Source organism: Impatiens glandulifera, chromosome 7, assembly GCF_907164915.1.
Source record: "Impatiens glandulifera chromosome 7, dImpGla2.1, whole genome shotgun sequence".
NCBI lineage: Eukaryota > Viridiplantae > Streptophyta > Magnoliopsida > Ericales > Balsaminaceae > Impatiens > Impatiens glandulifera.
In genome coordinates, this window is record NC_061868.1 from 45,202,021 (window position 1) to 45,216,277 (window position 14,257).

At 31.8% G+C, this 14,257-nt stretch overlaps 2 protein-coding genes across 2 annotated transcripts; one reads left to right on the forward strand and one right to left on the reverse strand.

Moving 5' to 3' along the window:
- The first annotated feature begins 1,839 nt into the window (after positions 1-1,839).
- On the forward strand, positions 1,840-4,282 carry LOC124945883 (TPR repeat-containing thioredoxin TTL1-like). Its single transcript, XM_047486403.1, has 5 exons — positions 1,840-2,756; positions 2,829-3,024; positions 3,110-3,282; positions 3,358-3,688; positions 3,759-4,282. Exons 1-5 carry the CDS (start codon positions 2,038-2,040, stop codon positions 3,957-3,959), a joined length of 1,620 nt encoding a protein of 539 aa, XP_047342359.1. The 5' UTR covers positions 1,840-2,037; the 3' UTR covers positions 3,960-4,282.
- Positions 4,283-5,909: 1,627 nt separating this feature from the next.
- Positions 5,910-6,986, reverse strand: LOC124910421. Its single transcript, XM_047451060.1, has one exon. The coding sequence runs from the start codon at positions 6,877-6,879 to the stop codon at positions 6,004-6,006; it is 876 nt and encodes a 291-aa protein (XP_047307016.1). The 5' UTR covers positions 6,880-6,986; the 3' UTR covers positions 5,910-6,003.
- Positions 6,987-14,257: the final 7,271 nt, after the last annotated feature.

Sequence of the window (14,257 nt, forward strand, 5' to 3'; positions counted from 1 at the left end):
CATTACATATTTATATAATCACATGCTAGAATTGCAAAAAAGAATTAAATAAAGTGTTTATTTATGTCTTTTAAATTATATGAATATTTAAATAATTACAAAAATAATGTTTTCCTAAATATAAAGAAGAACATGAAAATGAATAAGAAGACGAAAGGGGTTGGTGAGGGGGAGACTCTTCAAAAATGATCAACAACCAAAAGTAATAATATATATATATATATATATATATATAATTATTAAAATGAAAAGTAAAAAAGAAATATATATTTAGTCACCCCCTTCATTCATTATATTCTTTATTCCGACTAATTGAGACTTTTTTTTTTTTTTTTATGTTTTTATGTTTTTCAAACAATTCATTAAAAAGTAATATATGTGAGTTTACAAAATCAAATCCCAATCCTTTTAGAAGTAACAATTTTTGAAACGGCTATTAAAAGAAAGAAAGTTATAAACTCATCGCGATTAGTTTAAACTAATAAATTAAATTTACTATAGACCTCAAGTTTATTTTGTTAGGTCTGGTTGGATATGGGTTCAAATTGGACCAGACGAATTTCTAAATAAATTAATTTTTATTAATAATAATAATAAAGCGCCTGTTGATGATTGATTCCTGACAGAGACAAATATGTGCACCAATAGAATGTGGAGTGACCAAATAGCAAATGAAACCACTTTATTAGTGTCACTTAGTTTAATTGATCCTAATCTTATTTTTATTTTTCTAACCAAATAAAATATGGGCTATTCATGTATATTATTTAAAATGTTATTATTATATTAATACAATGATTTCTTATATTTATTCTAAGAAGTCTTCGGTTAGGGATTTTATCAAATAAAAATTATATTTTTTTAGTAATTTTGTATTTGTTAATTTTCAATATAACATTACTTAGTTTTGTTATACTTAAATCAAAAATCATTTATTATATAGGATTAACAATCTATTACACAACACGAAAACACTCCCCAAAATGAACACGAGAAATTAGGTTTTGTTCATGTATTTTTGGGTTCAGGTAGTCAATTTGAAGTGACTTCAAATACACTTACTAATTTATTTACAATTTTTGTTAGTAAGATTGTGTGTTTGTTCTTTTTTACTCATTCACTCATTTCCCTAACAAATTTGAAACATTCATGATGTTTTAATTTGACTCTTTCCTCAACTTCTCCAATCTTTAGGTGCGGCTTCTTGTGACCCCCTCCTCCTTCACTCCTTGTCGGATCATACTGTATTAACCCAACCCATATTAATCAACCCTAACCCAACCCAAATTAAACTCAATCCAACTCATATTAACCAACCCAAATTAATATTTTGGGTTTGGGTTAGGGTTGGGTTTGGGTAAACCCATATTATGCTCACCCCTAATCATACATTGTCACCATTCACTGTTCAGTCGTCGACCCTCACTAGCCATCATAATCGTTTGTAATCGTTGTGGTCAGTGTACACAGTCAAATTAATTTTTTATACTCAACTTGTAAACAGATTTGTGATTTAGTTTGGTTGTTATCTTGTTTGATATCATTTTAATCTGAAATAAAAAAATGTAATAATAATTATGTTGGGTGACATTGGGTTGTGTTCAAATTGAGTAAGTTCATTCATCAATCATAAATATGTTATTCTGGTCAATTCAAAATAAAAATATTATGTTGAGTTAATATGGTTCAACTCATTAACTCGAACACAAACTTAATTGTTACGGTTAATATAAACAAAAATGAAAACAATTCTTCAAATCCTTTTTAAATTCACCTAACAAATAAAAGTTGCTTCCTTGGCGGCTACTCCTGTTCTAATTTTCTTTTATTCTGAGTGGTCTCCTAATGCAGTAATAATGATAAATACTCCCTCTATACTCACTCCTCCATCTCCCATGAAAGTATCCATTAGCAGTAGCTTCTAATTATCTCTGTTCCATTCCCATATCTTTCTAAATTCTGCAAAATGGGTCTTCATCAAGCTTCCATTTCCCCCTGAAAAGTTTCATCTTTTCCTTCAAACATAATAGAAATCAAATGGCAGAGACGGCAGCAGAAACCAAACAAGGCTGCGGGCTAAGTTTCCCTTGCCGGAGTATCTTTCTAAGAAAATCCTCTGCAAAATCTCTCCCATCAGAAAGAAACAAGCCCGAAACCTTTGATCTTCCTTCCCCATCATCCAAACCTCGTCCAAAACAAAATCCTAAAGTAACAACAACAACAACAGATCATAAGACAAACGAAACGCCACGGCCCTTAAATTCCGTTGGAAGAACTTCAACCTCCTCCGATAGTTCTGGCCGTCAAAACAAAGCTCCTCTTCAACCAGTTCATGTTCCGACAAGGAAACCGAAAACCAACGACGACCCAACTCCACGCGCCACCCCTACTAAATCGGGGACAATATTACCGCTGGCTATCAATATGGGGAACATTATTATGGTCAAAAGGTCAAGTTTGGATAGCCCAAGAATAAGCAGTAGTAGTATTAGTAGTAACATGAAGAAATTGGATGCTGAAGTTGTGAAGAACAATGGAAATTTGATGTACAAAGAAGGGAGATTCAAAGAGGCGTTGGCTTTGTATGATAAAGCAATTGTTTTGGAACCAAACAGGGCATGGTATCACTGTAATAAAGGTGCGGCTTTGATCGGTTTGGGCCGGTTGCTGGAGGCGGTTTTCGCCTGCCAACAAGCCATCAATCTTGACCCTTCTTACCGGCGAGCACATCATCGACTTGCCACTCTGTATTTCAGGTGATCATTCAAATCCCATGAAAAAAAAACAATCTTTTTATCATCATTATTAATTTGAAAACGACAGTATAGGTTGGGAGAAACAGGAAAGGCATTGGAAGAGTATAAACTGTCGGGGATCATTGATGAATCAGAGGAAGTTTCGAAATGTAAATTCTTGAAGGAAAACATAACTAAATGTGTTGAAGCAAGGGATGTTCGAGATTGGAACATACTGTTGAAAGAATCGCGAACCGCTATGTCATCTGGTGCCGATTTTTCTCCTTTGGTAAAACATATACTTTCTCGAATTTCAATCCAACCATAGTATATGAAACATAGATTAACATAATTGTTTCGATTCCGATTGATAGTTGCGTGGCATGGAAGTTGAAGCGCTGTTTAGGCTGCGTAAACATCAACAAGCTTACACTACATACCAAAATGCGCCATGTTTTGAAGTTGATTCTTGCACAAAGTTGTTTGGCCCGTCTTATGGTGCTTATCTATTAGCAATTCGAGCAAGGGCCTATTTGATAGACGGCAGGTTAATACCATTTTTCTCATTAATTGTTTATGAAGTTTTCCTTATGGAGACATTAATTATTTGAAATATTATTAGGTTTGATGAGGCTGTCGAGTTTTGCCAACGTGCTGCGAAACTTGCTCCGGGTAGGGAGATAAACGAACTCCTATCGGAAGCTAAGTGTTTAGCCTCGGCTAGATCAAATGGAAACCTTTTTTTCAAGGAGTCAAAGTTTGTGGAGGCGTGTTTTAGCTATAGTGAAGGGCTAGAGCTTGATCCTTACAATCCAATTATGTTGTGTAACAGAGCTGCATGTCGGTTCAAGTTAAGGCAATTTGAGAAAGCAGCCGAGGATTGCAGTTTGGCACTTAATGTTCGTCCTACTTACAACAAGGCTAGGTTGCGAAGAGCACATTGTAATGCTAAGGTGAGTAATTTGTCGAAGTTTAGTCAATGTTGATTGATGCTAGTTTTAAATTTCTTTTTCTTTGGAGTAGATGGAGAGGTGGGAGGCCGCGATTCAAGATTATGAGATGCTAACGGGAGAGGATGAAAAGAAAGAGGAGGTGGAAAAGGCGTTGAATTTGGTTAGAGCGCAACTCGAAAGACAGCGAATTCAAGATTCGAAAAGAACTAGTAATTGTGGATCGGTTGGTTCGGGCAGGTCAAGAAGCTCTGTAGATGCAATTGTGGATTAGTTTGTCAATTTCAATTCGCAAGAAAAATCATCATTTGGTTGGTTAGGTAGGTAGGGTAGAGTTTAAAATTAAATAGCAAAGAATTGCTTGTTTTGGGTAAGCAATCCAATTTGTTATTTGTATTAGGATGTGTGAATGTGATTGGCATAAGTTGCGAAGTGTCACCCTAGGTTAAGGGCTTAAAATTAAATTCCCTTCCTAGTTAAAAAAAAAAAATTGAAGTTTGCATTCTTTCTGTGGAAGAAAGATATAGAAATTTACATTTTTATTTGGAATGTTGTGTGTTTTTGGTCTTTTGAAAAAGAAGAATTTTTGTTATAACTTGGTGGTCACTTGTGAAGTTGCAAGGGCTGGAGGAAGTTTCAATTGCCATGAAGAAAGCAAAAGATTACTTCTTCTTTTTTGGTTGTCTGAATTTTACAAATCAAAACTAAAATATTAGTTTTTCAATTTAATGAATATAAAATATACCTAGATCAAAGATTGGGCTGAATTCGTATGGTCATATAGGATTATCGCCCAACATCGGATTGTCTTTTGGTTAGCTTATCGTGAAAAGCTCATGACGAGAGACAAAATTAGTAAGTAAATGACGATCCCGAGTACATGTTGGGTTCTTTGAGTAATCGATTGCTCATATATTTGGTGGGTGCCTTTATACTAGAGTGATTTGGAAAATTTTTGCTAACAATTTCATACCTACTAGCTTTCCTAATGTTTGGTGTCACATCAAAGATTTAGCGCTTACCAAGGCTAAGAGTAGCACATTTCATGCTAATATTTTAGAGGGTTATTTTGGAACCATTATTTACCAAGTTTAGATGGAAAGAAATGCTAGAATATTTTTAAGAATAAGGAGGAATGAAGATCAAATATGGAAAGAAATTATTCTTGATGGCCATGCTCTTATTCATACATGGAAACAAATTCTCATAAACTCAAACTCAAATAATTGGGAGCTATGTCAAAGATCTGATATCAAATTTGAAATTAATTGTTTTGTGGTTATTGTTGTTATTACACATGTTGTTCGTTTCTTAATTGATGGACTCTTGTATCATTTCCCCTTTTTGTGTTTTAATTAAAAGATTATAAGTCATTTAAAACAAAAATAAATCTCAAAAACCTTTTCCACATCACTTAAATACCACACTGAATCCAACAGTCAATAGAACCACTTTATTTATTAGTTAACCAACCACACTAAATCCGGCCCATATTTGCTCATGATTATATAAGCCCATATGCTACACCACTCAGACAAGAAAGCCTGGTTAATGGCCACACAAAATTTCAATTATCAATAAAAATTAATAATCCACAAAATAACAGTTCATTTAAATTTATCTTGAAAATAAAAAAATATAATTATTTGTTTTCACAAGTCTCTTCATTATTTAGTACATAGAATTCTCAATATTAAGCTAGTATATTGGAATAATTTATTATAAGATACTCGAATCCACTCTACTTGTTACATGGGATCTATCGGATTTCTTCATAATTTTTACAATTTATTTTGTAAATTATTTCTTAAATAATATAGTTTGATGTTAATGTTTAATTAACCAAGATTGCAGGGTTAATTAATACTGGGCCTATAGAAGTTTATGGAAGCTAAAAGTGATAAAGTTTAGAGCCATCATTATTGTTATGAAAACTTTACTTTATTCCTCTTTTTTTTTTTAATTTCTTTTGTTTGAATATTCTTTTTTATACAAATTTGTTTGGGAATTTAAATTAATTCCAAGTTGAACTTTATCCCTCTTTGGTAATAGTTTATTCATATTTGAATTCATCCATACTTCTTCATGCACAAAATAATATATATATATATATATATAATTAAAACTAGGGTTACTCAAGATAAACATTAAAAAAACAAAAATAAATATATAGTTGTGACACCCACATTACAAAATTAAAAGAAAATCATTTTCCTAGTAGAGCTGTACATTGATATATAATATTAATTAATACACTCAAAATCAGAATAATAATAATAATAACTTGAATATTATTTATGGGTTTTATTTGAAAATGATCATCTCTTCCAAGTTCGGCTCCTTAACAACTGATCTTTAGTGTTAAAGAACTCTGCATCACATTTCATCAAAACCTCCAAGCTATTTGATTTCTCCTTCTTCTTCTCCTTTTCCTCTTCATGTAACCAATTCTTGACCGGAGCAGATCGGCAGCGCATCAGAAGCAGGGCGTTCGGCGGCGGTGCACATGATTCTTCTTTGATCTGTATAATATTGTTCTGTTCTTCTTGAAGAACCATAAACCATTTCGAAAAAACAGTTCTTGAACTTTCCTTATCATCATCATGATCAATACCCATCTGGGTTTCATTGTGATAATCATCTTCATCGTCTTCATCTGTGGTCGTGGGCGGATCGGAGGACCCAAAGCATCGAAAATCGAATCTCAAATGCCGTAAACAAGTCAAGAATTGATAAGCATCTTTCTTGAAACCGAGAGATTCAGCCCAAGTAGATTTCTTCCTCTGTTTCCTGCTGTTATGAAGTCTCTCTATTTCCTCCATAACCGATTGCCAATTCTTGCATGTCTTTGGTTTGGGGGTGATGATTTTGATCTGCCCTGCGCATGTAACTTTCGGTGAAGTTGGTTCTGCGATCTCAGTTGGCCTGGATTGACTGCAGTTGCTGGGTCCGGCTCTGCTTCTTGATCGGCGGTGGCGGCTGAGTGTTGACGGCGTTAGGCGGCGGTTGTGGTTGTTGGGTGGATCTGAAGGTTGTCTGTTGGGGCTGAAATTGGGTTTTGGCATGGGCATGAGAGTTAAATGGGCCCTTGAAGGGAAACAGACAAGAAGGTCTGCTGCTCTGTTTTCTGTTGTTCTTCCTTTCATCTCTTTGTTTCGTTCTATCTGTGATTTGTTATGGCTTTTTTGGGTCATTGGAGAATAAGAATGAGAATGAGGAAGAAGAAGAAGAAGGGGAGGCAGCAAAGATGGCAGCTTTTTCCTGGCTGTGACATTTGGGGTTATATTTCTTTGTCTATGGAATGGGGTCACTCACAAGTGTCCTTAATCATAATGATGATATATAACCAAACAGGACTTAGTTTCAAAATAAAGTAAAAGTGAAGGAGAAGGAAAAGTTGATGGGCACGAGCCTTTGTTACAAACATCAATCCAAATGACAAATTTGTGAGCCCCCCTTCGATTCTTCTAAACATGCCCTCTTACTTACTCTTAAACATCAATTTAGCATTTTATTTCTTTCTCTAGTGTAATTAGTTGATTCTTAAACAACAATATTAAGAGTTTTTTTTTTGTTAAGTTAACATCTATCTAATGATAACGCACTAATATAAATAGATAAAAGTCAATTTAAGAGACCAAAATGTTTAAATCTAGAAATTGTCTAGATCTGATCTTAAACTTTTATATTTTTCTCCCTCGTTTGGTTTTTTTTAATGAAATGGCACTAAACTGTTTTCCCCAAAAAAAAAAAAAAAAACCAAAATGTTACATATTTGAGTTAAAACGAGACCATGAATATCCGATTAAAAATAAAATAAAATAAAAATTATACCGGGGTGGGAGGGAATCATCCACCTAATAGTAATATTGATATAATATATAATTAAATAACCTCATGTTTCATTATTTATGTATAATCCGACCAACCTTACTAATATAATATATTTATTATATCTAACCACAATTTGTAGTTTAATATATTTATTCATAACTAAACAAATTCTATTTTATCTTACTAATTTATTATATTATATAATATATTTATTTATAATTAAACAATATCTTAATTTATTAATTCTCAAATAAATAACTCAACTCAATAATATACCATCTAACTATTCATAATTAAAAAACCATAACTTATTATTCCTTATTAAATTTGGTTACCTACCATTAATCTATATATCATTTATTCTTCTTAATTAAAAGAAAAATATATCCTTAACAATAATAGTTTGTACTAGTTTGAAATTTTTCTTTTTCTCTATAATTTTTAAGGCAAAATCGAAAAACCATATTCTGGCGACTTAGATTGAAATTCACTCCCTCAACTGATTTGTATAATTTCAATTTCATAGTATTTTTGTCTATATGAATCGTTTTTATATATTATTGTTCCGATATTATTTTTCTTAGTATCTAATCTATATACAGGTTGAAAATCTTGAAATTCAACAATTTTTTTAATGTCAAATTCAGATATAAAGAGAAAAAATAATATTCTATCTTTTTATTAAGTCAAGAATTGACAATGTTTCATTATTTGAGCCAATTAAACCAAATTCAGTAATTTTTTTATAAGAATCTAAAATCTTTTTCTAAGTCTTAAAGAGTTAAGTTTGATGAAACTATCATTGAACGAGATTCTGGATTGCGTATTTATATGTGGCAATATTCTATAAATCATCATGATGAAATTAGACGAACTTAGATTAAAATGAGGCCATTTTAACTTATGTTGTCAGAGTATCCGAGATTTTAATTTGAAAAAACAACGTCGATTTCAATACATACTCTTGGTTTAAAAATTTCCCATGGTTAGAGTACTCTCAAAGAATGATGTATTTTGTTTTCCATGTTATCTCTTTGAATTTGGTAAATCTCAACAATCTACATTTACAGTTGAAGGTTTCAGAAGTTGGAAACATGTTAATGACGGAGGTAAGTGTGTCTTTTTGTCTCACGAGGGGTTATCGACCTTCTTAAAGACCTTTATACACATTAATTTTTTTTGTATCTTTGGCCTAAGATCTTTGTTTATTTCTCTTCGGTGTTTTTATTTTTCTAATATCGTGCTTTATTTCGTTGTGCTTAAAATATTCATATTTTTAAACATTTCATAGACTATTTAAAAAAATGTTATATTAGTTTGTATGAAAAATATTTTAGTCCGGGTAGATTTTAAATCCTAACTCCACTCTTGGGTGTTATGTTAGTTCTTCTCAATTCAAAAAATATATATACCTAAAGGTCTTAGGTATTTGAGATAACAGATGATGAATGTATATCGACCAAAACATTGAGTTACTTCAGGCAGGGGCGGAGCCAGAATTTCAAGCCTACCCGGGCTAAAATTATTTTCACAAAAACTAATATAACACGTTGTTTTTTTAATATTTCATTATATATTAAATGTTTTTAATAACACGATTGTTAGGATCTAGGTCGCCGCTGGTGGACCGGGGGTTGAACCGGTTAGCGGTTCTCACTCGTAGGGTGGTGGTTAATCCGGTTAGAGATTAACACCGGGGTTTCAATACTACACAACCTGTCACAAACCCTTGAACTAGGTTCAAGCGCGGAAGAGGTTTGCTTTCAGGTTGAAGCGGTACGCTTGTATGATAGGCACGGTCGGTTTCGGATGATGAAGATTTGGAGATGGTGGGTCGGTTTCGGTAATCTGGATATTCGGTATGGCTAGTATAAAGTCGGTTTGGAGCGGTATGGTTAAGTTAGTCGGTTATATAATGAAGCCAGCAGAAAGTAAATAACACAAAAGAGTTTATGGATGTTCGGAGATAAAACTCCTACGTCACCCCTTCCTCTCGAAACCGCGAGAAGGATATTCACTAAGGAATACAAGTACAAGCCGATCGAGACTTATTTTCTGCTCGATAACACTCTTACAATTTACACCGAAATTGTAGAACACACTTTAACTTTCAACACTTAGGCTTTCTAGAATAGCACACTGTTATCACTTGTAGTAAATGCTCTTAGCTCTCGTTGTCCCAATGTATGTTCCACATTTACTCTTCTGCAACTGCCTCCTTTTATAGGTGAAATATGCCAACGGTCATATTTCACTGCCTTGAATCTGATTGGCTGATCAGAGGTGCAGTGATTCAGTGTCTCAGACCTGCGGTCGTCTCCTCAGACCTGGTATCCTGTCTCAGACCTGCCGGTCTGTAAGGCAAACCTGCCGGGTTTGTCTTTTACTTAATGTAGGCACTGTCTGTTTGGACAGTTGTCTGTACTTTGAAGATTTCCTTTCTGGCTTATCCCGAAATAGAAAGATCCGGTAGTACTGTTTTCTGCAGCCTACAGTCTTTCCTCAGACTTGCATGGATATGGAAGTATTCAGTCTGTTCCTTTGGTATCATTCTCAACAGATACCCAAATTGTCTTCTTGTACTGGTCGGCCGCTTGACTTGGCCGAATGTCTTTTGGTAGTGAAGTAACCGGACTTCTTCCGGTTATTCTTGTCTTGTGGATAATCGGCTGTTTGATGGTTCCGGTTTTGAGCTTTGGCCGATCCTTCCTTTGTGCGGTCACGTTCCGAATACTCTTGATCGGTTTGGTAGCTTGACCGGTTAGGTTTCTTCAGTTGGTTCTCTTGTTCATCCGGTCCGGTTCCTTGTTTCTGCATGGAAGATTTATTTAAGTTATGTTTATTTGAACCGGTCTGAATTTATCTAACAACGATGTTTTGCTAGCACCATCATATCCCTAACGTCTAGGATTTCCTTTTAAACTTCGTGTGACGTATATACTTTGTATTTCCTAGAGTTTTCTCTAAGATAACATTATCAATATTATCATTCCATTTACCAAGAGCTTTAACATCTCAATAGAAGTACCTTGATTTTGGGAATCTAAAGATTTATCGTGACCTCTTAATGCACATGCTTGTAAACTTAGCTAACAAACACTCTCAATTGTTGCTGCAAGCCTTAATCGATTCTTTTCAATTTGTTCAGAAGATTCTTGATTTAAAACTTTATCTATATGTCGAGTTAGAACAAAAATTAGAAAATTTATTGTGCACTAAGTTAGAACTCCCCTCTTGAGATAAAAAGGCACACTTCCTCCATCATAAACCCTTTTTCAACTTTTGAAACCTTAAACTGTAAATGCAGATTGTTGGGATTTACCTGATTCAAAGAGATAACATGGAAAACAAAATACAGCATCCTTCGAAGGAGAGTATTCCAACCATGTGAACTTTTTAAACCAAGAGTATTGAAATCGACGTTATTGCTTTTCAAATTCAGTTCTGAGAAACTCCGACAACATAGGTTGATATGGTCTCATTTTAATGTAAGTTTGTCTAATTTTATCGTGATAATTTATAGGGAATTAGATTTAATTAGGAATGAATAAGTTAGAAACTTTTAATTAGGAAGCAATATATTATATATTATTGTGTAAACTATTTATTTAGGAATTAATAAATTAGAATGTTTTTTAATTATGAATAAATATAATATATAATATAATAGTATTGACTTGTAATTTTCTTTTTATTTATTTAAGAATTAATAAATAAATAGAATAAATATACTCTAAAATATATTAATTAGAATTAGATGATAAATAGATTAAATATATTAGTTAAAATTAGATGTTAGATATAATATATATAATATATATTTAGTTAGTTGGTGGGGTCTCCGGGCTATAATAGAGAAGTTAGTAAATTAGGTAGCTATATAATTATATATTATATATTAAAGTACTGTTAAGTAGGTAAGTCCCTCCAGGCTATAGCCCGGGTAAAGCTACGAGTGTCACCGTCCTCATTTCAGGTCGACCCGATTTTGACATGTTTATTAATTAAGTTATTTCTATAGTCCGATTTTTTCGTGTCAGATCAGAAATTGTCGTAAATAAAATAAAAATTATTTGCAAAATATCTAATTTTGTTAGACATATTATAAAAATATGAGAAAAAAGGTTATGAAAAAGTTTAAAGATATAAATCATGATAGTGTGAATGTCAAAGTGAGAGATGCATAATGGAAACATGATCAATCTAGTGACAAAAATGAGTGCATGTCTTGTAGATGAAGTTGTTGTTTGAATGCATGCTTTCCTTTTTAAGGAATTATTTCTGTGCAAGAGGATGTCCAAGTCTTCATGTTTAAGCTTGGCATGGGATATTGGTAGGTCTAAGTCTTTTTCAACTTCTTAATCTCTAGAAAGTAAAAATTGGAATCATTCTGATCTATATATAACATGAGTTTAAAAGTTAGTTAGAAACACGTTCAAATCATGGATGTCTCAAGAAGATAAAAACATGTTCAAATCATGCTTCGTGTTAATACTGCGAATCAAGTGAGAAATCGAATAAATAAGAAACACATAGATGGTTGAAAGTATTTTTCAAATTAAAAAAAAAATGTAAATTCTTGCACATAAACCTAGGGTTACACATAAAAGATGCACTAACAAAAAAAAAATGTATCATTATAACTGTAACCTTTTGATCAAATGAACAGTGTTCTATATGATAAAAGTCATAATTGCCTTGGACCCTTCACTTAAACAAAGTTACATTATTTCATTGCTTTTCAAAAGCATAAAAACACTTATTTTCTTTCTTTAGTATAGATCTAGGCTTATTGTACTTATTTTAATAAGTTATTGTTCAATTTCTTTTTTATATTTTATTTTGCTAGGATTGTTAATATTTGAACCTATTTTTGCTCAAAAGGTATGTCAGATGGTTAATGTGCTTATACTACATTCCAATCTCCAACTTATATAATCTACCAATGTAAAAGTTATGTATGATTAAAGTAAAAATTAACTTCTTTAACAATTAAATAAAAAAAAATCATTTTTTTAACAAACATCAGATTTCATTAAATGTAAAATGATTAAAATAGATAAAAAAAAAAAATATTGTATCGCTATATATTACATACCCGAAACAACAATATGACTTAAAATAAATGTCTTGAAAAAGACTAGGACTAACCATCAAACACTTAAACACTATTGTTAATAAATATCATTCAAAAGCATGATCGACACTCTAACTCTCGTCAAATGATCACAAAAGGTTGACTCGAACACGCCAACAATAATCGAAGGGTTAGATGAAATGTAAAAATTATCCTGTTTGGTCATCAAAGAATTTAGAGTTACACTTACACAGTACATTTTAGCCCATATTCTGAGATAATTACTTGTCCTTGTAATTTGGGCTAGATTCATAAGACTAGGTCCGATAAGATTTATTTGGGCCTTGGGGGATTAATGATAAAAATCCTATTAAATATGGTTCAGGAATGTGTCCTTTGAGAGAATTTTAAAAATGCTAATAAATTTGCATTGGACTAATATTGAAAGACCCAGATTTTTTTAAATGGACTATACTAAAAATGTTGAATTACAAAATAATAATTTAAAGAATTTCTTAATTGTCTAAGAGGCCCAATCATTAGTCTTGTTATTAAAACCAAGGACAACCCCTATCTTTCTCAATACATTTTTTTATTAGTAAATAAAAAGAACCCCACATAATGTAACTAAAAAAATATTATGGATTGGTGTAACTTAAATGATAAGAGATTTTTTAAAATGAAACAAATATCTTATGTTTAATTTTCATTATGAATTACTTACCAAATATACATTTTTTAGGCACATTCTAAAGACAACCAAGGTAAAATAATACAATCACCTACAAAATAAACCTAATTCAAAAGACAACCAAAATGTTAATCAATGAAGCAATATGCTAAAGGACATACTTCTTTTCTTTTCTAGACAATTCACGGAATAAAAACCAATATCGATAAGAACTTTACTCAATATGATGAATAAACTAATTTTACAAATTTCCACATTGATTTAGCAATATGACATTATTGAATAGTAAGAACTTTACTAAGATGAATAAACTAATTTTACAAATTTCCACATTGATTTAGCAATATGACATTATTGAATAGTTACCGACTTTATATTCTTCTTTTTTTTAAGTTAGTCCACCTACTTTTCTTCTACAGTATTTGGAAAGTTAAAAAAATATTGTTTAATGTAGATAATTAAAAATTAAATTATTTAGATAAAAAGACATTTTAATTGGATATAGATCTATAATAAAATAAATAGTATACTTTTTAATGATAAAATTTAATGATTTATTTATTTGCAAAAAGACACTAAATAAATTTTTTTCCTTCAAAAATATCTATGTATATTAAAAAAAAAAATTTCGTTTAAGTATATAAATAAAGCATGACATTAAAATAAAAAAATAAGAAAAAATGGTACACGGTAAATTATCATGCTCGTAAATTCTCGAGAAAAACGTTAACTCCCTGACATGCTCTACTTGATTTTATGAAGTAATCTCAGAAAGCGTCATAATAATAGTATTATGAATGATACTTATCGGACGACTGCGATCATTGAAAGTTCAATGATTTCTCTAAACCAGATAAATAAATAAAAATAATTGTGATGGTAACCCAAATATGTAGGTATGTCATATCAGCCGTATCAATCCAAACTTCTCAACAACTATTCAAAGACTCTGACATCACTTAATTAATCT